General features: G+C 42.1%; 1 protein-coding gene and 1 long non-coding RNA gene across 7 annotated transcripts in view; both read right to left on the bottom strand.

The window, feature by feature from the left end:
* Positions 1 to 26,608, bottom strand: part of GPHN (gephyrin) — a 907,672-nt gene that overhangs the window by 649,222 nt on the left and 231,842 nt on the right. For all 6 annotated transcript variants that reach the window (XM_030213888.1, XM_030213889.1, XM_030213891.1 and 3 more), the window contains exon 2: positions 18,478 to 18,556. In XM_030213888.1, the coding sequence (XP_030069748.1) occupies positions 18,478 to 18,556 (79 nt within the window). The remainder of the gene's footprint in view (positions 1 to 18,477; positions 18,557 to 26,608) is intronic.
* LOC115477202 lies at positions 403 to 11,066 on the bottom strand. Its single transcript, XR_003943293.1, has 4 exons — positions 11,000 to 11,066; positions 2,290 to 2,297; positions 1,969 to 1,972; positions 403 to 412 (listed from the first exon to the last, which is right to left on the bottom strand). It is a non-coding gene; the product is annotated as an uncharacterized LOC115477202 (long non-coding RNA).

The raw sequence follows: 26,608 nt of genomic DNA, 5'->3' as shown, positions 1-26,608 counted from the left end.
TTCATGATCAATCTGAGGACAGTAGTTTTCCAGATGAGAGGAACCAGACCTGTAGAAAGATTGTTAATCACAGTGAGAGAGAGGGCGTAGGGTAGGGGTCCTCAAATCTAGTCCTCGAAGTTCACAACACAGCCTGGTTTTTAGGATTTCCACAATGAATATATATGAGATCCATCTGCATTCACTGCTTTCATTCAGGCAAACAGATCTCATATATATTAATTCTGGAAAACCTGAAAACCACGCCGGGTTGTGGACCTCGAGGACTGGATTTGAGGACTCCTGGAGTATGGCATGTTGTGGAAGTGATAACCAGGTGAAAGATACAGGGTCTCAAAACTATCACAGAACTAGGTATCCCTTGGCAGCTTCACATTCTTTCTGGAATCCCTTCAACAGCATCTCATTAACTCTTTCCAGGCCATTCCCCCTGGATCATTAATAGCTCTACCCAACACTTCGTCCCCCTAGAAGCAGCATTGGGAAAAACAGTCACCCCGCAATGTTAGTCCAGAAATAGTGTACAGAAAACTGTCATATACCACCTTAGCCATTGGCAGTAATGCAGCTATCCAAGATATTAAAACTACACTTCTTTGTCAGGGTAAGAATCAACCTTCCTACAGAATGCATTCCTGAGCTTTCTCTCAGTCTTCCCAATATATATCAACATCTCCCTCTCATGCTTTCTCAGCTTTAGAGCTATATTAATATTTATGTTCATAGTTATAGTAAGATGTTTGTGGTTTGTGTTGGATTGTGAGGGTTTTGAGGTTCAGTATCCAAAGGTTTGTTTGTGGGTGAGTGTGGGTTTACGGGTTTAATGATCAGTGTGGATTTGTTTTAGGATGTGTTACCTTAGAAGGTTGAGTGGAGGAGTGGCCTAGTAGTTAGGGTGGTGGACTTTGGTCCTAGGGAACTGAGTTTGATTCCCACTTCAGGCATAGGCAGCTCCTTGTGACTCTGGGCAAGTCACTTAACCCTCCATTGCCCCAGGTACAAATAAGTACCTGTATACAATATGTAAGCCGCATTGAGCCTGCCATGAGTGGGAAGCGCGGGGTACAAATGTAACTAAAATAAAAATTAAATTAAAAAAAATATTGTTAGGGACTGAGTTGTATTGGGTGGAGGGTCAGCAAGGTTTTAGAACACTAAGAGTTGATTCATGGTTGTCTGGGGTAGACTGAATAGGTGTGTATTGGGGTGATATTTGTAGGGCATCTTCCGAGGTTTAGGACGTGAGTGATACGAAGTTGCTATTTTTTTATGATTTATTTTTTGGTTGAGCTATGTGTTTGAGCTTGTTGTCTGATTCTGTGTGAGTGGGGGGGAGTGGAGATTATATCTCCCTAATAACTGGTAATGGGAGGTATAGAGGGGCATAATCGAACGTGAACGCCCATCTCCATGGGCGTCTATGTCCGAGAACAGGTACGTGAAGGGGTGGGACAGACCATATTTTCGAAAAAAATGGGCATCCATCTTTTGTTTCGAAAATACGGTTTGTACGGACCAAAATTAGTCGTTTCCGAGCTGGGCGTTTGTTTTTTTTTAGCGATAATGGAAACTAAAAACGTCCAGCTCAAAAACGTCCCCATCCAAGCCATTTGGTCGTGGGAGGGGCCAGGATTCGTAGTACACTTGGCCCCCTGACATGCCAGGACACCAACTGGACACCCTATAGCTCAGAGCGTTGGACTTCAGACAACGCTCCCACATGCATAGGTCCCTTACCATGGGTGCTGAGCACCCAACCCCCCTCCCCCAAAACCCACTACCCACAAATGTACAACACTACCATAGCTCTTAGGGGTGAAGGGGGCACCTAAATGTGGGTACAGTGGGTTTTGGAGGCCTCCCATTTACCAGCATAAGTGTTACAGGTAGGGGAGATGGGCCTGGGTCCACCTGCCTGAAGTGCACTGCAGTACCCACTAAAAGTGCTCCAGGGACCTGCATACACACAGGTCTCTAGGACTTGTTGCTGCTGTATAACCTTGGCACAGCAGTTCACACCTAAAGAGTAATCTCGCTGAAAACATCCTTTATTTCAATAACCACGTTTACTCACAGTTAACTGCAGATCAGAGGTTGTGCCCCACTGGCAACGAGTCTCCCTGGTACTGAGATTAGCAGTAGGTCCGAGCTGGCAGAATGGTGTACAATGCCCTCTTTCAGCAACATTCAAGGTAAGAACTAAGTGCTGTAACGTGGCTAACACATGAAAGGGATCTAAAACTGGCTTACAAAAATGGCCACTACCTCATGGACTACCGGAAACAACACAGGGCACACTCTGACCCAGTAAGCAGGGGGAAAAGCACCATGGTAGTAGAGCCTACCAACTACCAACATCGTGAGCGTTTAACACAAGCTAGTGGAATCACGGAGCCCAATACCTTACACCCATCACAATGCATTGCTGATGTGACTCTGCAGTGCCCATAATAGAAAAGGTGTCACACTCAAACGAGAGCCACATCAGAACTAGGGAAAGGCTGTCAGAGGGTAGAACACATTCTGCTGTCATGGAGGTGGGTACGGCATTTGAGGCTGACATACAGGCTGGAAAGTTTTTTAAGTGTTTTTTTTTTTGGTGGGAGGGGGTTAGTGACCACTGGGGGAGTCAGGGGAGGTGATCCCCCATTCCCTCCGGTGGTCATCTGGGTCAGTTGGGGCACTTTCTTGGGACTTGGACCTGAGAAAAAAGGGACCAAATAAAGCGGACCAAATTCTCATCAAAAACACCCTTCTTGTTTCGATTATCAGCTAAAGACGTCCATCTCTCCTCGGCCGATAACCACGCCCCAGTCCTGCCTTCGCCACGCCTCCGACACGCCCCCGTGAGCTTTGGTCGTCTCCGCGACGGACTGCAGTTGACGATGCCAAAAGTCGAGTTTCAATTATACCGATTTGGGCACCCGAGAAAGACATCCATCTCCCGATTTAGGTCAAATTTTGGGCGATTTTCTCTTTCGAAAATAAGCTGGCTAGTGTATCTCAATTTAGAAGGAGAGTTGGGTGGAGTAATTGAAAGGAGAGTGTGTTGGTTTATCCTGCCTTGCATGAAAGCCTTGTTTTGGCATCTATGGCTTCTTCAGTGATGCTGATGTACATTAATGCTAGATCTGTACACAATAAAGTTTCCATTATTGCTGACTTGTTTGCAGATGTTTTTCCTGATATCTGTTGCCCTCCCACCACCTGCAGACCCTCCCCAGCTGTACCTTTAATGGCCTGGTGGTCTAATGGCTTCTTCTGGGGAAGAGCAGTCCCCAGTCACTCTTGCCTATGCAGGTTCCTCAGCCATCTGGAACCACAGGTCCTGGAAGTTATCCTGGAAGATGCATATGCAGAAGCAATCACTAGCCACTCCTGCCTATGCGGCTTCCAATCCCCAAATGGCCTCCAAGGCCTCCCACAGTAGTCTTAGGAGGCTGCATGGGAAGTTAGTCATTTTGGTTGAGGAACCTGCAGAGGCAAGAAATATTAGGGATCGCTCTTGCCCAGAAGAAGCCAATAGACCACCAAACCATTTAAAGGTTGGCCTGGGGAGGGCCTTCTGATGGTGGGAGGGCAGGCTGGGGAGAGGGAGTGGCAGGCCAGGGACAGCGGGTGGCAGAGAGTTTTGGTTTCAGCCAAAAATACACAAGCATTATCAGCTGAAACACCAATTCAGATTTTGGATCGGTTTTGGTGCCAAACCTGAAACCAAAATTCAGTCAGCCTATATCCCCAAGTTCCACATTCCACAAAATTACCCCTTGCAAGTGCCTCATCACTCCACAAAATGCATCCACTTCCCAATCTATCCCCTGGAACTGTTCCACCCCCTCAGACTAACCACACCTGCTTACAACTACATCCATAAAACTAAGTCCAATTGCCCAACTAGCCCCATACAATACACATACAAAACATATATACCACATACACAAACTAGAAATACACAACAAAACCCCCGAGAGAGAGATACATACACACACACACAGCGCATATAAAAACACAGATGGGTGTGTGCATGCATAACACACACACAAACATGCAGAAGAGATGGAAAGATGAAGGAGCACCTTTCATTCCAAGATACATTCATGATATTTAGACCTTTAATAATAATTTTGTAGTACAGTTTCAAAACAGGTGACCCAGCCCCCCCCCCCCCCCCCCCCCCCACACACACACCTCACAAACTCTTTCCAGACAACTTTGACTGTCTTTCCTCCCTACAAAATCATTCTGTTTTTCTCAAATTATTTCTAGCAGCTAACTGGGACCTGAACTGGAAGTTGTGACACCAAAAGGTGACTTTCCTGCTTATTTTCTAAGGAGCAGGCAGGCCATCTTCCAACACAAATCAGGAGATGGCCGGCCATCTCCTTAACCCGGCCAAATTGGTGTAATCGAAAGCCAATTTTGGCCGGCTTCAACTGTTTTCCGTCGCTGGGCCGGCCAAAGTTCAAGGGGGCATGTCGGCAGGGTACCAAAGGTGGGACGGGGGCGTGGTTAAGAGATGGCCGGCTTCGGCCGATAATGGAAAAAAGAAGGCTGGCTCCGACGAACACTTGGCCGGCTTTACTTTGTCCATTTATTTTTAGGACCAAGCCACAAAAAAGTGCCCCAACTGACCAGATGACCACCGGAGGGAATCGGGGATCACCTCCCCTTACTCCCCCAGTGGTCACCAACCCCATCCCACCCCCCCAAAAAAAAATTAAACACATTTTTTGCCAGCCTCTATGCCAGCCTTAAATGTCATACCCAGCTCCATCACAGCAGTATGCAGGTCCCTGGAGCAGATTTTAGTGGGTACTGCAGTGGACTTCAGGCAGGCGGACCCAGGCCCATCCCCCCCCACCTGTTACACTTGTGGTGGTAAATGGGAGCCCTCCAAAACCCACCCGAAACCCACTGTACCCACATGTAGGTGGCCCCCCTTCACCCATAAGGGCTATGGTAGTGTTGTACAGTTGTGGGTAGTGGGTTTGGGGGGTTTTGGGGAGCTCAGCACACAAGGTAAGGGAGCTATGCACCTGGGAGCAATTTGTGAAGTACACTGCAGTGCCCGGTTGGTGTCCTGGCATGTGAGGGGGACCACTGCACTATAAATGCTGGCTCCTCCCACAACCAAATGCCTTGGATTTGGGCGGGTTTGAGAGGATTTGGCCGGGTTTGAGAAGGCCGGCATTAGTTTCCATTATCAGCGGAAACCAATGGCGGTGATCTCTAATGCCGGCCCAAATGTTGAGATTTGGCCGGCCCTGACCGTATTATTGAAACGAAAGATGGCCGGCCATCTTGTTTCGATAATAAGGTTGGGTATGCCGCTTTACGGGGCCGGCCTTAGAGATGGCCGGCCCCATTCGATTATGCCCCTCTTTAGAAGCACCACCTTTTTCCACTGCTGCTACAATTTGCTGTTGTCAGGTCCTTCTGCAATTAGAGCTCCCCTTCCACGTCCTGTACTAAGGGACTATAATTCAATGCATAAAGGTAATCAAACACTGTAGAGAAGTTAACATCTATATATGTTACGCTATGATAGACTAACTTAAATGAGAAGTTCTCCAACAGCATGAAAGGAACCCATGACTGAACCTTCGGTTTTATCAAGATTAACTTTAAAAAAAGAACAGGAGGAGAACATAGCAACCTCAACAAGCAGATAATGGAGAAACAAATTTACCAAAGTATTGTCCACAAACAAAAATATCTTATGAGCTTTGCTCATGACTGCTACAGGCCCTAAGCAGCGAATTATGTCTAATTCTATATGCCAATGGTGTTTCCCAAGTCCTGTCCTTGAGCACCCCTTAAAAAACAGCAAGGCAAACGATCTGCGAAATCCAACGTGGAAAATGAGCAAGCAGATCAGTATATTATCCAAAATATTTTATTGAAGATACCGTATATATGACAGTTGCCCGACATAGGCTGTGTTTCGCCCAAAAAAGGTCTGCGTCAGGGGCTAGTCTGTATCTCTACGAATAAGAACAATTGCATATCAGGACAAGGAAAAAGGAAATGCAAACAAAACAACACAAACAGCGTGTCCTGTTGTGTTTCCAAATCACCAGCAAGTAGTCTGCTATCAAAGCTGGGAAAAAAAAACCTTTGCCAGTGAGGTTTTCAGAATATTCACAATGATTATGCATGAAAGAGATTTGCACATAATGGAGGCAATGTATGCAAATCAAGTTCATGCATATTCATTGTAGATATCCTGAAAACCTGACTGGCAAGGAGTACTCTAGGACTGGACTTGGGAAACACTGCTGTAGGGAAGCTATTCTCCTCAGCAGCCCTACCAAACACCAAGGACTTAATAAACTCCTGAAACTCCAAATCACAAAGAGGTTTATTTAACCACAAGCTTAGGTGTATCTGCTAGTTCTAAATAGTGCTTAATCTTGGTTATACTCACCTGGGACATTAAGGAGTAAAATTAAGTATCAAACTGATTTAAGGCCTCACAAATATCCCTGTTACTTTTGGTGAAGGTATTATCAGCAATCCTAACCCGCTGAACACACTAGAAAATATGCTTTTTCTTAAGCTAACAAGTAACTTGCTCACTCTATCATAATGGTCTCAGAAGATATACTGCCTCCTATTCTAGAGCATCAATGTTTGCTCTAACTCAAAATACATTTACCCTTTGATATGGGCTCCTTTGATGTAACTTTTTGCAGTGATGTTAACTTACCATGCAGTGCCTGCACTTTGGCATTTCATGCTTAATTCCAGCTGTGATCTAAAGCATTCCCCCCCCCCCTTCCCAATATACACTTTTACGGCTTCCCATAACAGCCTCACCAAGGTTCCCTTTCCCTGCTATTCAAATAAATATATTCCTCCCAAGTTTTCTGCATCTCCAGTTTTACCTCCTTCTTTTGTAGAACACCAAAATCAGCTTTCCAGGCAGCACCCATCAATGTGGCCCAGTGCCTAATGCATGCTCCACTTCCAGTTATCTAATGAAAATCACAGACTTATCAGATATACTACAGCATTGATAACCTGATAATGTTAACTGTTTTCATCCAAAACACATGAGGAGGTCAGAGTTTTATTTTTGTTTTGTTTTTTTTAAAAAGAAGGAGTAATATATTTCCTGCTGATATAAACTTCTCCATACAAGGAAACAACAGGGCAGCTGATCTGCAAACTCCAACAGGGAAGCAAATCAAGTAGATCAATGAAAAATGCCAACTGATTTTTATTGATGATTGCACAAACCAAAACAATGCCTGACACAGGCCGTGTTTCGCCCACATAAGGGCTGCACCAGATGCTACAAAATAATAAATATTCAGAATTAGAAAAATTTGTAAAAACAATAACAATTATAGAGTTAAACAAAGAGAATACCATGACAAGCACTTAAAAGTATATAGAAGTGTATTAAAAATATTACCAAATAAATACAATATTAAAAAGTGACATAAAAATAGTACAGAATCTTAAAAACACCAACTCAGAATAAATACATATATACAGCGATACAAAACAGTTGACATCCTAACTGTATATCCCTTAGTGTGTATAATATACATGCCATAATGTGATCAATAATTTAAAACCATATTAACAAAAATGGGACACACAACTATATGCTTGATTTCTCTGCATCTTTTGATACCTTGGATCATGATATCATGCTAGCACGAGTGACAGAAACATGTATCAATGGAACAGTACTTGCCTGGTTCAGAACCTACCTATCAAAGAGGCAACAATCTATAATGTTTGGCAGCAACTCATCACCACCATGGACACTGACCTGCGGGGTACCACAAGGATCAATACTGTCACCTATTCTGTTCAATATCTACCTCAAACCACTAGCTGAGCTGATTCGATCAATGGACACTCAGTTCTACATCTAGGCGGATGATGCGCAGCTACTCATACCCATTGAACCTGACTTACCTACAGCCTTCAATAAACTGATTACCCGTCTAACATCAATTCAAGAATGGGCTAAACACAACAAACTTTGCCTGAACCCAAGTAAAACCGAGCTTCTCTGGGTCCCTAACACAAGTGGATACATACCTGACATCAAAATGCCTTTTGAGAAGTATAAACTCCCCATCAAATCAAAAGTCAGAAACCTTGGAATACAGTTAGATTCAACACTTACACTGATTCCCCAAATCCAAGCAACCTTCAAGAGCTGCTTCTACTATTTGCGACAGCTATGCTGCCTCTATCCTTACATCAAGAAGGTAAATCTTATCCCAGTTGTACATACAATGATAACATCAAGACTGGATTACTGCAATGCACTATACAATGGTCCGACTACAAAGGGCCTGCACCAGCTCCAGTTGATTTAGAATGCAGCAGCAAGATTCATAGAAGGTTGCAAGCAACGTGACCATATCACACCATTTTTGCAAAAACTTCATTGGCTACCAGTACAATACAGGGCTAAATTTAAAACTCTATGTCTGATCTTAAAGGCCCTGAAAGGAAATGGCCCTGAGTACCTGAAAAATAGGATGATCCTCCACACACCGCCAAGGACACTAAGATCCTCCCAAGGACTTTCACTAACCACACCCTCTCCAAAAGACATTACACGATGTGATACCCGCAAGCGAGCCTTCTCCGGAGTAGCCCCCACACTCTGGAATGCACTGCCTGAAAGGCTGCGCTTAACACAAGACTATCTCTATTTCAGGAAGCAGGTGAAAGCTTGGCTCTTCAACCAGGTCTTTACTGGAACTAACTCGTTAGTCTCACTCACACACACAAGGAGTACTCAGGCTGCATATACTGCAGCAGGACATGTTTATCCACTCCAACCCTTGCTGAGAAAACATTTAACCATTTCTCTGACCTCATGTGCAACTTTCTTTAAATCAATCACCTTACTTTCTCTAACTCTTCCTACTTTCTTACCCTTCTATATGTTACATCTTTGCTTTACCTTTCGCTGTCACTTACAATGTTCTATTACGTATTGTGTTGACATTGTAAATAGTATACCATGACATACTTTGTATTGGTTTTGAATATTTTTACTGCTGTAATTGTCTATTGCTCATGTTTGACCAATTCTTACTGTACACCACCTTGAGTGAATTCCTTCAAATAGGCGGTAAACAAATTCTAATAAATAAAATAAACTATATAGTGTGCATAAAATTTCTCACCACCAAAAATGTACACATAATAACTAACTGAAAACTCATCAAAAAGACTCTTAGAGAAGGTATCATAACATATGAAAATGCAGAAAAGTGATAATATGTCTAGCAAAACTAAGTATTTTTAATACGCTTCTATATACATCCAGCAAGTCAAATGCATTTCTTGAGCTCTTTCCCTTGAGTGAAGCCCTTGACAGACTAGAGAGCTCATTTTCAAAAGAGAAAAAAGTCCAAGTGGCATAAATCTGCATTTGGACGTTTTTCTCACAAAGACGTCCAAATTGGTATTTTTGAAACCAATTTTTAGATGTTTTTCTATGAAGTTCATCAGAAGTGCATTCAAATCACAATGGGGTAGGTCAGGGGTGTGTTAAGGGCAGGATCTGGGCATTCCTAACACTTGGCCATTTTTCAGCCATAATGGAACAAAACAAAACCATCCAGGACCAAAACTAAGACATTTTGAGCTAGACCTGTTTTTATAATGAATAAGGCACAAATGATACCCTGAATGACCAGGTGACCACTGTAGGGAACCAGGGATGACCTCTCCTTACTCCCCCAGTGGTCACTACCCCCCCCCAAAAAAAAATGTGATTTAAAACATTACTTGCCTCTAAGCTAGCCTCAGATGTAATACTCACGTCTATTAGAGCAGCATGCAGGTCCCAAGAGTAGTCTAGTCGTGGGTGCAGTGCACTGCAGAAAGGTGAACCCAGGCCCATATCTCCCCCCCCCCCCCACCTGTTAAACTTGTGAAGGAAACTGTGAGCCCTCCAAAACTCACCGGAAACCCAATGTACCCACATATAGGTGCCCCCTTTCACCCTTAAGGGCGATGGTAATGGTGTACAGTTAAGAGTAATGGGTTTTGGGGGGGCTCAGCAGACAAGATATGGGAGCAACAGTGAGATGTGTACCTGGCAGTATTTTATGAAGTCCACTGCAGTGCCCCCTAGGGTGCCCTATTGCTTTCCTGGGATGTCTGGGGGACCGGTCTACTAAAAATGCTGGCTCCTCCTACATCCGAATGGCTTGATTTTATGCATTTTGCACTTGGGCGGGGTTTTTTTTTTTTTTTTTTTTTTTTTAATGGACCAAAAAAATAAAACGTCCAAATCACAAAACCTTGTTCTAAACAGTATTTTTGAAAAAAGATTTTTTCTTTTTTTTTAAATGACCTTCTTTCCTATTCAGATTTTGGACGTGGTTTTTTTTTTTTTTCAAAACGTCCAAATTCAGACGTCATACTAAAAATGTCCCTCTTGACCTATCACCCACTTTCAAAGTATAGTTTATATCTTCTACAATAATCTGGAGCCCCCTAGCTTTTGTAGCAAATTCTGCCACCTGCATCTAAAAAAATGCCTTTGTGGCTATTCAAGAAGAATATTTCACTATAGTTATCATGCATCATGTTTAACACTTAAGCACTTACCAAAACTAAAGCACATGCACATTTATGGAAATAATGCAAGTATATTTAAATATATCTCAAAGAGACAGTATTTTATACATTTAATTTGAGCACAAAAAAGTCTACTATAAAGACAAGTAACTCAAAACACGTTGCAGTGCCCACATGTACTAAAATCCCTAATGACGTTATAACAAATGATTGTCACAATTTAGCACAACCTTTGTTTGACAAATAAATACTTTATTAATCTGTGCAGAGCAATTACAACCCTAAATGTAGGTATTAAGCTGCATAAAGCAGCAGTTATAACACTATACAACTTACTGGAGAAACAGGATGGGCCACTTCACATTTATCTGCCATCATCTACTATATAACTATAATTTATTTATTACATTTATAACCCAGCTATTACAAAAAACACACATAATAATAAAAATACAAAAAAAATAAAAAAACAGACAATATAATAACATAATACATAACAATATACCGCAAATATAAATCTGAACAAACAGGTACATTGTCACTTTTTTCTTAAATTGTGATATGGGTAATGGAAGGCAAACAGTTCTGGGCAGTATATTCCATGAAAGCCTGGATGAACAAATGCATTTTCACCCTTGTCAAATTCTGAAATGAATGACAGCATCCGAGTATTCCCAGGAAGCTTATTCTATAAGAACATGCTTACAATAGACAACACACCATCAAAGATGTAAACATATCAAATTCTTGCTAAAGGAGGTTGCACCAAAATCCAAGTTACTGTCGATCTCAGGGAGTAAGCTTGTTCACAAAGCCTCAAGGTTTGCTTAAAATATTCAGGAATAATACTGGTCAAAGTGTTCAAAATAAACAAAATAAACAGCACAATTTATATTGTGCTTAAACTGCACAATGTAACATGATCACTTCTTTGTAAACCTACATCAACAGCACAGCAGCATGTTATACAATTCATGAAATGCACCACTAGCCACATTTCATTGAAAAAGAAACCTACCACATTTAAAAATGATATTTCCCCTGGCTCAAAAAAGATTTAGCTAGCACGTAAGTTTTCCAAATATTCTTCCCATCAGTACAACCAACTTTCCTATACTGTAATGACGTCTGAAGTCTATATAGGACGGAACAGAATCTCAGTGTGAACACAGCACCTCCAGTTCTGTAAACATACCCTGTACCCAGAGAACTTCCTCAATAACAGATATTCAGCAGAAGTAGAAGATTTCAACTTAAACCTCATTGCATGATAATATATTCAAACTGTAATGTAATCTCAAGAATAGCAATGCAAATGTTTTGCACTGCCAGGCAGGTTGTGAAGCAACACAAAAAACTGCAAAAAGGACAATGAGGGGCCCATAATACAAAAAGAAAAATATGACTTGTTATTTCTAAGTTTTTACAGGAAGAAGGGGGAATGTGAGCTGGTTCACACATTGGGATCAAGTTCTGTGAGGTTACAGCGACAAAAGACTGAATATATTATAACACTAATATGGCTGCAATTTCAACAGTTATGCAATTTCACATTGATAGAGATCCCCAATGATAAAAATTTAGGTACAACCATAATCTGTTTACAAACTGTACAGGTTTCTCACTTAAAATGTTCAGTAGTTGGTAGACCTTTCTCCAACTGTGGGAGTGCCAAAGGGACCAAAAGATCTCTTAAATTTTAACCTCTAATATTTATTTATGCATTCTTGTATCCCACTGTTATCCAAAAACAAGTTTCGGTTCAATGTGGCTTACAATATACAGTTAGGCGAAGTTACAGTAGTGTGTTGCACTCACAGAGTGGAATGTGACATCGTTACCCATATATTTATTTATGTTGATTTATATACCGTATCTTATTGCAACTGCAAAACAGAACGGTTTACATATGTATAAAAGCAACTAATGTATACAAATAAACAAAGGAACTCCATTCATGACAGGAAAGCACAGCAAATCAGAATTAACTACATAATAAAAACCAATACAAATTAAAAAGATTAAAAAAAAAAAGGGTAGCTTAACTGTATAATAGATTTTTAATTTGTATTGGTTTTTAGCATAAGAGACATCCTGTCTCTTATGCTAAATTCTGTTCTACATAGCTTATAAAAAAGAAGGTTTTCAAATGTTTTCGGAAATGGATGTAAGATTTCTCTAATCTGATTTCCTTTGGTAGGCCATTCCAAAGGGAAGGGGACAAATAGAAAAAAGCCGATCTCCATGTAGATTCCCATCTAGCCTAGCAAGAGGGGGAATAACTAACCTATTATCTGTTAGGGATCTAAGAAGAGTTTAGCTATAGAATGTTTTGAAGAGGTAGGTCTTCAGTTCTTTTCTGAACTGAAGAGAGTTAGTAATACTTCTTGTGGTCTTGGGTATTGAGTTCCAGCACTTGCTGTATGTTCTAGGAAAGGGAAAGAGATTTCATAAGGAGAAATTAGGTCTCACCTGATACTTTTCTTTCCATTAGTCCTTCTCACTATTCCAGAACCTGTGAGATAGTTGTGTCCATCAACCAGCATATGGAGATAGAGAACTGAAAACTGGGCTGAGACATATTTGTCTTGGCATCCAGTTCAGCTCCTCAGTATTTACGTAGACAAGCAGTATGGAGACACTCAGAATACACACAACAACCTTAAACAACTCACCAACCTAACATTAACCATATCAGCAAACATGTGTGGACCTCGCTCATCTCTGGATAAATTATAAAGAACAAGAGATATGCAGGAAGCATCACGCAAGGTGACAGTTGTTATTTGAGACATTACTTCATACCGACTAAACATCTCAGAAACCTTGGGCAGGCCTCTGGAATAGTGGAATGGACTAATGGAAAGAAAATTATCAGGTAAGAACTAATTGGAGAAATGCGAGAATGTGAATGATCTGAAAAGAGAAGGGAGAAAGTCCAAGCTCAGATCACCAGCCCTTGAATGTCATTCCACATCCTCACATATGCCGTGGATGCTGAGCATTTCTGAGCCTGAACATAGGAAGCAAAATCCAAATCAGAAAACTCTTGTCTCAACCAGCCCTTTCAATAGCCAAGCTGTGAGACCAAAGGGGCACGGATCCTCCATGACCACCAGACCTTGCTTCAGTAGGCAGTGTACATTTATTTATTTATTGCACTTGTATCATGCGGAATATGGAGAGGATCCCCGTCAAGCAGCCGAACCAGGTCTGTGTACCACGACCTCAGCAGTCAATCTGGGGCTATTACAATTATTCGACCCCAGTGCAAGGCGATCCTTTTCAACATGCAGCTTACGATGAGCCAAAGAGGGAAGACATACAGTAATTGTATCTCCAGCAAGGGCCACAATATGGCATCAATCCCCATCGAGCCCTGTTCTTTTCAACAGCTGAAGAACATGGGCATTTTGCATTCCTTTTCATTGCCATCAAGTCCAGAAGTGGAAAACACCATCGGTCCACTATCAGCTGAAAACCCTGGATGGATAGTTCCCATTCTCCCGGGTCCAAGGAGTGCCTGCTGAGAAAGTCTGCCCCCACATTCAAGGACCCAGTGATGTGAGCTGCTGACAAGAAGAGAAGATCTTTCTCCACACAACTCATGATGGATGATGCCTCTATTGCCATCGGACAGCTGCAGGTCCACCTTGCTTACTGATATAAGTCACCCCCTTTGCATTATCCCACAGCCTGCCATGAGTGGGAAAGTGCGGGGTACAAATAAAAAAATTAAAAAAAAAAACTCAGATTGCCCCCCCCCCCACATGAAAAGAAGTGAAGTCATGAAAAGCATTCCGAACTGCCCTGAGCTCCAAGTAATTTATCAACCACTGAGAGTCTTGTTCTGTCCTGATGCCTTGTGTCTGATGAAACTTGTAATGAGCTCCCCAACCCAACTTGGTGGCATCCATTATCACTACCTCCCATTCTGTTATCAGAAAGAGAAATGTGATGGCCAAATTCCTGGGTAACAACCACCACTGCGTACTCCATCCAGCAACCAGTGCCCAAGGAATATAAAGGTCGAACTTCAGTGATGCTGGAGACCAGCATATGAGAAGAGATTTCTGTAATGGCTGCACATGAGCCCTTGCCCATGGCACCATTTCCATCGCCACCATCACTGACCCCAGAACCTGAATCTAGTCCCAGACTCTGGGCATGCCTTGACTGAGAAGATGAATCTGTTCAACCAGCTTCAACTTCCTGCATTCCGTAAGGAAGATCATCACCTGTGCTGTGTCAAATAGAACATCCAGATACCAGCATCTGCGATGGAGTTAGTGTGCTCTTCTCAAAATTGATCACCTAACCCAATGACTACAGAGCTCTTTGAATAGGATGATGCACGAATGAGCCAGCTGCCAAGATATGGATTAACTCTGATTTCCTGGCACCGAAGGAAGGTAGCAGCCACCACCACCACCATAACCTTTGTAAACATTCTTGGTTCGGTGGCGATCCTGAAGGGCAAAGCCCTGAACTGGAAATGATGGCCCAGCAAAGCAAAATGCAGAAACCTCTGATGCACATATGGATATGTGCAAATATGCCTCCTAGAGAACAAAGGCAGTGAGAAATTTTCCTGCTTGATGAGGCAAAGAGTGCTCTTAGAGTATCCATGCGGACACTCGGAGGCAGTGTTTTATACCTTTGAGATCTAAAACTGGATGAAAGGTGCCTTCTTTCTTTGGGACAATGAAGTAGGCCGAGTATCTGATTTGTCCCTGTTCGGCAAAGCACTCAGACTTATAAAGTTACATAGTAACCTATAGAACATTTTAAGTCTAGGTGCTTTGAAAATGAGTCCACAGGTGTCTTTAAATAAAGAGTAGAAAGATTTTTAAGATTGCAAATTATCACTATCAACACTGAGCAAGTTGTAAATAGGAACAAGAGACATTGTTTGAAATGTCTGTATGCAGATTCCAGAAGCCTAAGAAATAAGATGGGAGAGTTAGAATATATTGCACTAAATGAAAAGATACATATAATAGGTATCTCTGAGACCTGGTGGAAATAAGATAACCAGTGGGATATCAGGATACAAATTATATCGCAGTGCTAGAGTTAATCAAATAGGTGGAGGGGTAGCATTATATATTAAGGAGGGCACTGAATCGAATAGACTACAAATTATGCAGGACACAAAACACACCTTGGAAATCCCTATGGATAGAAATTCCATGTATAAAGGGGAAAAAGGATAGTGATAGGAATGTACTATTGTTCACCTGGCCAGGATGGACAGATGCAGAAATGTTATCAGAAATTAGAGAAGCTAACAAATTGAGGAACACAATAATAATAAGTGATTGAAATTACACCGATGTTGACTGGATAAATGTAACATCAGGAAATCAAAGACTGCTTTATGGAGCAGCTGGTACAGGAGCCAACAAGGAAAACTTTTAGACCTAGTCATTAGTGGAGCGCATGATCCGGTACAGAAGGTAATGGTGCTGGGGCCACTTGATAACTGTGATCATAACATGATCAGATTTGATATAATCTCTAGCGGAATTAAAAAGAGAGAAGCACAGCTGGGTCTTCAAGACTGAGACAACAGGAGTCCTTTATTAAGATCAGACCCGACACGGGCCGTGTTTCGGCGTCAACAACACCTGCCTCAGGGGTCCAAATTTCCAATATACAATTACACAAGCAGGGAGTTCATTAAAAAAAAAACACAAAGCCTCTTAACTAGTATGTAACTCCCCAAATTCTGATTGTGAAATCTCCTGTCTAACGCCGTCAGTTTCAAAAAGAGGATTTGTGTGTTTCCCACCTCTTCTTCCTACCCCCAACACCTTCTCCTCTCTCCCTAAAGCCCTCACCTTTACTGTCCTTCCACCCCCCCCAATCCCTCCCCGTCCTTCAAACTTTAGTGGCTCCATTAGCCCACTATTTACTTTAGGAAGTACCCTACCCCCCCCCCCCCCCCCCACACCCAAGCCTCCTTCCTCACTCCCATTCATGCTTTACTTACTCTTTTCCCTTCTAATTCACATAGCATTCACAATTTTACTTAGCTCCCCTCTCTCATATCCCATAGAAAACAACCACTTATGCATCTCATCATTCCATAAATTACTTCTAAAGGGTCAGTGCTTCCTAAAAAACACCAAAATATAGTTCAGCTATCCAGCCAGAGTCCATCTTCCTCCCTTTTCACAGTTCATCCTCCTTGCCTGTGACCTCCTTTCGTCACACACTGACATTTTCCTTTTGCTCTGGTCATCCAGTATCTCAGCTCCTCCCAGGCCCACCTCCTTCAATTTCTCCACAGCTTCCTCCACTGCCACTGTCAGTCTATGCTATGCTGACAAGGAAGAGTCATCCATATTTTACATTGGAGCTATGTAAGTTTGCAGCAACACATTAAAATTCTCTTCTCTGCAGCAAAGTCATGGGTAGTGGATCTGCACATAGCAATATATGGTGGCCCTCCCAGTCCATCTGATGCATAGTCTTTGCTTTAGCCAATATTTTTTTTTCCCGAGAATAGGTCATGAACACATATAATAATATCTCAGTGGGTATTTACCCTCCCAAACTTAAGTGCTATATGAGCTCTGTCCAGCTTAATAGCCTCACCCTCTAATTCTGAATTTCCCACATATATCTCCTTGCAGGTTCTGAGCACCACCTCCATGCTGTTACTGTATCCTTCTGTGTTCAGCACTCCAAGAATTCTGTTTTTGCACCTAAAACCTATTCTCAAGGTCTTTTAGTTTGTTCATAAGTTTCAAATTAACCAGTTTAATCTCTTCAAAGGTTTGTTTGTTTTTTTTATTCTCTACACCTTTTTCCTCCTGTTCCTTCCACATTATTGCCCAAATCAGCCACTTCTGACCACAGGCCTGATATACTCACCATTATCTCAGTTTTCAATTCAGCAAAGTCAGCTTTATAACCATAAACCAAGCTTTTAGCTTTTCCCTTGACATCAGGAGAAATCTGCATTGCTCCTTGCTCTTCTCCAGCCACATTACATGCCCTGCCCCTTGCTCACTACTCAGACACCACATTGTTTTCCACCTGTGGGCCCACACTGCCTCCAGTATATGAATACTCCTTTAAGTCCACATTTTTATGCTTAGATATCACAGCTGTGAGCTTTACACTTCTCCAACCTTCTACATCCTTGATTTTTACTTAAGCTAACACTGAAGAGGGTGGCTTCTTATGCCTCAGTGATGGGGAACATCAGGCTTAGGCAGCCATCCGGCTTGATAATGCCACTTCCTCCTACTGGTTGACATTTAGGCACTGTTTACTAAGGTGTGCTAGTGCACCTACATCACAGCTTAGTAAACAGGGTCCTTAATTGTTGATAGTCTATCACATATCTAAGACATGAGTTATGTATTTCAAAGGTACATGTATAACATCATTACTTGATAAATTATCGCATCAATATAAAAGGTATAGCAAACCACAAGGAAGTCCTGCTCTCCTAACAGGAACTCCTAGTCAGTATAAGGCGATTTCTACAAGAACTGTCACTGGTAGTCTGAACAGGATAGTAATGCTTTCTCATTCATACAATACAGGAAATGGAGGGTTCAATCGATAGTCTCCTGATTAAGGATAATGTACCTATTATGTCTCCTTTGACAGACATAATTCTACATTTTACGATTTCTGTTTTATGTTCTCTGCTACTCTTGAGTAAACCCATTAAAGACGGCCTCATTTTTTCCACAAATCGCTGATACAATATGGCTCCAGTGACTCTTTTAATACCTTAAATAAAGAATAAGGGCATCACTTTAAAACATTACTGATGCAGACTTTGCTTAACTATATTTAAATAAACCAGCACCTACGTGTATTTATTCGTCTGAAATCAGCCTGTATATGTATTTTGTTCTAAGTCTGCAATTAAATACTTACAAAGAAGGATCTTGGACTAGGTCTTTAAGATTTATCCCACTTCGATCTTCAGCAAGGTTTCTGAAACAACTGTCACTCACTGTAAAATATAAAAGGAAAACAACATTACAGTCTTGCATTTGTTATTTTTAGGCAAAGATTAAAGCATCTTTAAATTTCATTTTCATCTTTAAACCTCAAACATAAAACTTGACATAGAATGATATAACTTGTCTATAGAAAATCAAAGAAATGACACTGAAACATCAATGAAAAATCAAATATCAATATCACAAAAAATTGTTTGCAAAATATATATGCAACCCCAATTAAGAGACAACAGAGGGCCAAAGAAATCCAGAAGGACTTTTTTTTTTAAAGTAGAGAAAGAGAAAGAGAGAGACTAATGGGCTCACCTCCTACCTGCTGGAGACTGAGAAAATACCGAGGCTAGGGTCACATGGCCAGGGCTCTTATTGGTTCTCTAGAGTCAGAAGTTTCTCAGTCTCCACCTGCTGGAAGGTGTGCACAACCCATCAGTCCAATTCTGGGCCGGAGGGACACTAAGGAATTAAATGTAACAAAAAGGTTTTAATAGCTCTTCAAAACCCTCATAAGTCATTTATCAATCTAACAGAAAGGGACTTTATTTCATAAAAAGTCATGGAATAAGCACAAGAGCACGCACACCAGACCAAAAGATCTAGCAGAAGGAAGAAGAGTGTGAGTGTGTAAAGAGTACATAGGGATATAAAGTGGCAGCTTTTTAAAAAAAAATACTTTTATAGCATCCCATGAAAAGTCTCGAATGCTAAAAGCAACCATTTAAAAGAACAACATTTCTCAATTGGCAGCCAGTGAAAAGAAAAAATGGATCAGAGTAATATGGCTACACAATCCAGAATTTGTGAAAAGACGAGCTGCCACATCCTGAATATGTTTAACCCTCTTTAAATTCCTGGAGGTCCTTTTACTAAGCTGTGGCAAAAGGGGGCCTGATATGAACTGAGGCCCCCTTTTACTGCAGCAGGTAAAAGGCTGCTTGTTTTAAAGAAATGATCATGCGGCAAGTGAAGCACTTGCCACGCGGCCATTTCAGGGGGGACCACTTACTGCCATCCATTGAAGGAAATAAAATTAATATTTATGCTATCAATTGCAATAGTTCCATTTTAACCAAACAAAAAGAAATTATGAGACTTTTTTTGAATTTTACAAAGGCATTTATGCTAACCAGCATAACGTAACTTCTGAACAAATTTCTTCCTTTCTCAATTCCTTAAAATGTCCTATACCGGACAATCAGTATCTTTCTCATTTAGATAACAAGATTACTACAATGGAAATTCAAATAGCCATCTCCTCTTTAAAGCCAAAAAAATCTCCAGGGAGTGAAGGTCTAACAGCAGAATATTACCAGAAATTCTCCGCAATTTTAACTCCCAAACTTTTACATCTGTACAACCATTGTGTAACTATCAAATGATGCTCTCCATCAATGGCTGAAGTAATACAATTGTCCTCCTGGAAAAACTTGGTTGAGACCCTCTGTTTGCTGGTAACTACTGGCCTATTTCTCTACTCAATTTTGACAGTAAAATATTCACCAAAGTAATTGCAGACTGCTGTGATAAGCTCGTTTATTGCTCCCAAACAGAGCAGGGTTTTTTCCTGTTCGTCTTGGTATGGACAACTCAAAAGTACATATTACTAAACAGATTGATATCCCAGCATGTGCAATATCTTTGGCTACAGAAAAGGCTTTCAACTATGTTGAATGGCCTTTTCTGTTCAAGGTACAGAAATGGTTTCAATTTGGTGATACTTTTATTAACATGGTTTATGTTCTTTACTTATCTCCGACTGCTAGGTTTTTGATCAATTCCTCTATAATTAATTCCTTTAACCTATTGCAGGGAACGAGACTGTGTTGTCCCATCCCTCCACTGTTGTTTCTCCTGGCTCTCAAGCCACTTCTTATCGCTATAAGGAAAGCCCAGCTCATTAAAGGAATCCCAGTTGGAAATTCTACTATAAAATTATCTGCATATGCAGATGTTTTGTTATATATTACTAATCCAGAAGACTCTTTACCACATTTGTCCAGTTTACTTGAGTTATTTAGTTCTTTTTCAGGCTATAAAGTTACCTGAACAAAGACGTAATGTATGCCTCTTAATATATATTGTACTCTACTCCTATTAGATGGTGTCCAGATCAAATTAAATATTTATGAGCCCTTTTACTAAGGTGTACCGGAAAATGGGCTACGTTAGTGTAGGCACAAATTTTGGGCATGCGCAGATCCATTTCCCTGTAAAAAATGCCTTTTTTCCACTTTTGCCGAAAATGGACGTGCGGCAAAATAAAAATTGGTATGCATCCACATTGGGTCCGAGACCTTATGCCAGCCATTGACTTAGCGGTAAGGTCTCTTGCGTTAACAATGCAGGAGTTACCACCTAATTTTTACTGCACACCAGATCATAAAGTATATTTTCTGGCATGCATAAAAAATGAAATTACCGAATGGGCCAAGCAGTAGCCGGGCAATAACTCCGACCTGGCATGCGTTGGGCGTGCGTAGGCACCTACGTGGCCCCATAGGCATTTATTTTAATGAGAACATACATTAAAAATTAATGTTGACTTGATCCTAACAAAGCTCAATATTCTTGCTCATCTTGGTCACCGCTTCACCTCAGCTGGTGGGCATTGTTGAAATAATATAAAATGGTCATTGCTCCGCATATTACATATACACTTAGGGCCCCTTTTACTAAGCCGTGCTAGAGGCGCATTAGTGCTTTTAGCACGTGCTAACCATTAGCGTACACTGTGTTGGCACCCACAATATTCCTACGGGCACCTACACAGTTAGCGCATGCTAATTTTGTGCACGTGCTAAAAACGCTAGCATACCTTAGTAAACAGGGCCCCTAGTATGTTGCCTTTTCAGTTTCACAAAACATTTTTCCATATGCTTGTCTCTGGAGAAACTAACTTCCCAGAATCTCTCTGACAAAATTAAGACTTCCTAGATATTTGGAAGGTCTTTAACTTCCTGACTTCTGTAACTATAAGCAATCCTTTTTATTGAAAAATGCCATGGATTGGTACCATTCCATCATTAATTCCTCTCCCATTTGGTTAAATATCAAGCAATATATGATTGACCCTTTTCCCTTAGACAAACTAATTACCTTGTCCTCTGCTGCTATAGTTTCTAAATGGCCTTTTATTCTTGATACTGTTCAGGTCCTACTATTTTCTGACTCTCTAGGCTTACTTATTCTATGGACTCTGTTATTTGAGATCACCCACAACTAAAAATTGGATCCAGATCGTTTCTTTGGAATGAATGGGTTACAAATGAAATCTTATGTTTCAGTGATGTATTATAATTCTATTTTCTCTTTTAAGATGTTAAAAAATAAATACAAGCTTCCTGAAATACAGAGATTTAGATATCTCCAAATAAAAGCTACACTAAATTTTTGTATGCTAATAAAGTAACCCATAAGACTCCAGATGTGCTAAAACGTTATTCAAATCAATAACAAAACCAAAAGGTATTGCTTCTTTACTATATAATGCAATGCTACCCGTTACAAGATACAAGAATTAAAGTTCTGTAAAACATTTGGTCCCTTGACAAAATTATTCAATGTCCGAGAAGAACTGGGCCTAGTACTGGATTAAAAATTTAAAACAGATTGCTTCTGTCCCTATTTTGTAATAATTGTATATCCTGGCCCATAGGGCCCTTTGGACGCCTTTTAAACAACATAAGGCCGGACTTCCGGTTGGGGAATGGAGTAGTGAGGACGTGCGTTGGCGCTACTCCAGAGCACCCGAAACTACAGCACTCGCTAACAGCAGAAAGCCCAACAAAAACAATACATACTAACGCACCGAGGTTGCCTCCTTCATAGAGTGATATCGAGCGCAGTAACTCGCGCTTGATGGCATCAAAATCTGCTCAACGAGAACCAAAAGACAAAGCGCGGGTCGGCAAAACCAAGATGGCGGGCAAAATGGCGCCCAAATCCCCGACACCGAGCTCACTGTGGGCCGCCGAACTAACGGAGGAGGTGAAAGCGGCAGTGGAGCAAGCAGTGGGGAAGAAGCTGCAGCTTATTCTGGATAAGCTTGATGGAATGGAGGAAAGGCAGGCGACCTTAGTAGCGGATCTCCACGAGGCACAGCAGCGCATAGGTCAGGCAGAGGAGGACATATGGAGGGTGGTGGATGAACAACCCAGACTGGCAGCCAGGCTAGAGGCACTTGAGACTATGGTGGAATACCTGGAGAACCGATCCAGGCGAAACAACCTTCGACTAGAGGGACTTCCTGAAAACCTACCAGAAAGGAACCTTGGTAGATTTCTGTAGCGTTGGCTGCCAGAAGCGCTCTCCGCTCCAGACCTCGTGGACAGCTTGAAAATTGAACGAGCGCACAGGCTGGGGCCAAGAAGGGAGCACGCGACAAGACCTAGAGTGACAATTTTAAAGGTCCTCAACTATGCATATAAAATGGAGATACTACAAATGCTGAGAGCAGGAAAGACTCTGGAATATCAAGGGGGGAAAATATTATGCTTTCAGGACTACTCGTTAAAAGTCTCCACAGCGAGAAAAGAATTTGCTCCCATTTGTTCAGCGCTATTTGGTTTGAAGAAGAAACCTTTTGTATCCCGCAAAATTAAAGGTGATGGACAATGGCCAGACCCTATTTTTTTAGCACAAACAGGAAGCCAAAGCTTATGTGGATCAGCTAAAGAGGGCAGCATCTGGAGAATGAACAACGCCAATATTTCTTGGGAACAAAGTGACTGAAGTGGTAGATTGTGTGAAGTGGTAGATTGTGAGAATCTAGTAACAGCATGGTTACCCAAACATGGATTTTGATTTTGGAATTGTGATTTGGCAGCAATGGGGCATGAGGATCTGCATATAGAACATGACGCTGGCTTTGAGGTCTTAGTTCGGCATAAGGAATTGGAGGGGTCTGGACGGAGAAGACAACACTACAGACTTGAAACACTAAGTTGGACGGACAGATGGAGGGTTTGTCCCTCTAATACTATGATTAAGGGTGCTCCAATCTCTGAACAGGGGAAGTCTATTGCCATGTGGCATGAGTAGGGTAATGTTTACGGGGGAGGGGGTGGGGGAGGGAGGGAGGGAAGGGGGGGTGCTGGGGGCTGGCAGGGGAAGGGTGGGTGAGGGATAGAAGGGAGAAAGGGCAGATGTATGCATGTAGTGATGATCTGAATGTGGTATGTTGTGAGAGAGAAATGCTGGTGAAATGGGAAAGACCGACGGGGGGGGGGGGGGACGGGACATTTCCCCGGTAAGAATGTTGGAAAAATGTATAGAAGCGCTGATAACTATGTAGAGAGGATATGGCACCACTGCAGGTGGTAACCTGGAACATGGGGGGCATACACTCCCCAGTCAAAAGACAGAAAATCTTAAAAATTCTCAATGACCAAAAAGCATCAATAGCATTCCTGCAGGAGACGCATCTTACACAGGCAGAATATGCCAAATTGAAGCGCTGGTGGGTAGGAGACATGTTTGAATCCCCAGCAGTGGGTGGGAAAGGAGGAGTGATCACACTGGTCCGAAAAGGTATACATGTGGAAGTGGTTAAGGTAGTAGGAGATGTTAGGGGGAGATATGTGATAGCATCAGAAGTGCTGGACAGACAGCCGGTACTGCTATGTAATATCTATGCACCAAACACATTTGAAAAGCAGTTCTATGCACAGATCATTCGCAAAATACAGGGCCTAGGAAAAACATCCATAATAGTGGGGGGAGATTTCAATGAGGCGGCAGACCCAACAATGGACAGGTCCAAACCGACGGGGAGAGATCTAGCCAGGACACGGAGAGGAATAGCGGTATTAGAGGAAGCATTGGATGTAGTGGATGTGTGGAGAACCCTTAATCCCCTAGAGAGGGACTATACCCACCTCTCCAGAGTGCACTCCACTATGTCCCGTATTGATTATATATTCCTGACTGGTGACCTATTTACGCAAGTGGAATCCGCCAAAATTGGCCTTATAGTAATTTCGGACCACACATGGGTAGCGGTGCGGCTGCAGCTGGAGGGGGGGCGGCGGGAGGATACCACATGGAGATTCCCAATCTGGCTATATCGGGATGGACAATTTTTGCCTCACCTGGTTAAATGCTGGCATGATTTCCGAAGTAATAACGAAGCTCATAGGGCAGATCTGGTACTCTATTGGGAGACTGCTAAGGCGATGTTCGGGGGAGAGATCATAGTATATACCAGTTTTAAACGGAAAGTGAGAAAGCAAGAAATCCATAGATTGGAGAAGAGAGTAACATTGCCGAGGAAACAATATAGTGTAGACCATTTGCCGGGACTCCGAGTGCAACCGTTAGAGGCACAGCAACACCTTAATGAAATGCTGCACCTGACAGTTCAGAAATCCCTGGCGTACTATAAATACCATCTCTATAAATATGCTAATAAGGGAGGGGGGGTTCTGGCGCGGTTAATGGACAAGAAAGCAGTTACGGTAAGGTGCTTACCTTAGTGAGTCAGCAAGGGGTGTTAACACACAAGGATAGTGAAATATCAAAAATCTTTAAAACATTTTTGAACAGTTATATAAGTCGCAAGAAGAGCTGGTCACACTCAGCGAGACATATTTAGCGAGTGTTGACTTACCACAACTGGAGGCCGAGGAGTTAAGGTTGCTAAATGCAGATTTTACAGAAAACGAGGTGCTGTGGGTGATTAAACAGAGTCCCTTGGGGAAGACGCCAGGCCCCGCTGGATTGCGAAACGAATTTTATAAGCTATTACAGTCAGAAATTTGCCCAATACTGGTGGAGGTTTTTAACTCCATTGTCCAGAGAGGTTCTATGCCCTTGCACATGAACCAGGCCCATATAACAGTATTGTTGAAACCAGGTAAGCCTGCTCAACACCCAGAGTCATACCGTCCAATTTCACTTCTGAATTTGGAGGCTAAATTTATAGCCAAGCTGTTAGCCAACAGGCTGGCTCGATATCTTCCTTTTTTGGTAGAGGAATCACAGGTGGGATTTGTACGGGGCAGGAAAATAGCCAAGAATATGAGGAGAATACTTCTAGCATTGGAGCAGGTGCAGAGGGACAGAACACCAGCATTGCTAATCAGTTTCGACGCAGAAAAGGCCTTCGACAAAGTGGACTGGGGCTTTCTTTTTGAAACACTCAGGGCCTACGGTATGTCGGGGGTTTTCTTGAAGGCAGTCAGAATGCTGTATACTGATCCTAAGGCGAGAGTACTTGTCAATGGTCTCGGTTCAGATTGGTTTCCCATAGGTAGAGGAACACGCCAGAGCTGTCCTCTACTCCCACTTCTTTTTGTCCTAACACGTGACCCATTGATAAGGGAGATAAGTACAAATACAGACATGGGGGCGTGCATATTCGAGAGAGGGAGTTTAAAATAGCAGCATTTGCGGATGACCTGCTAGTCTTAATAACAGACCCAAGGAGCTCTCTGGGACATCTCATGGACAGCATACAGTGGTGGAAATAAGTATTTGATCCCTTGCTGATTTTGTAAGTTTGCCCACTGACAAAGACATGAGCAGCCCATAATTGAAGGGTAGGTTATTGGTAACAGTGAGAGATAGCACATCACAAATTAAATCCGGAAAATCACATTGTGGAAAGTATATGAATTTATTTGCATTCTGCAGAGGGAAATAAGTATTTGATCCCCCACCAACCAGTAAGAGATCTGGCCCCTACAGACCAGGTAGATGCTCCAAATCAACTCGTTACCTGCATGACAGACAGCTGTCGGCAATGGTCACCTGTATGAAAGACACCTGTCCACAGACTCAGTGAATCAGTCAGACTCTAACCTCTACAAAATGGCCAAGAGCAAGGAGCTGTCTAAGGATGTCAGGGACAAGATCATACACCTGCACAAGGCTGGAATGGGCTACAAAACCATCAGTAAGACGCTGGGCGAGAAGGAGACAACTGTTGGTGCCATAGTAAGAAAATGGAAGAAGTACAAAATGACTGTCAATCGACAAAGATCTGGGGCTCCACGCAAAATCTCACCTCGTGGGGTATCCTTGATCATGAGGAAGGTTAGAAATCA

The sequence above is a fragment of the Microcaecilia unicolor genome, chromosome 9, assembly GCF_901765095.1.
Source record: "Microcaecilia unicolor chromosome 9, aMicUni1.1, whole genome shotgun sequence".
Classification (NCBI taxonomy): Eukaryota; Metazoa; Chordata; class Amphibia; order Gymnophiona; family Siphonopidae; genus Microcaecilia; species Microcaecilia unicolor.
Note: the sequence above shows the minus strand (reverse complement) of the source record. Positions and strands in the feature narration are given on the sequence as shown.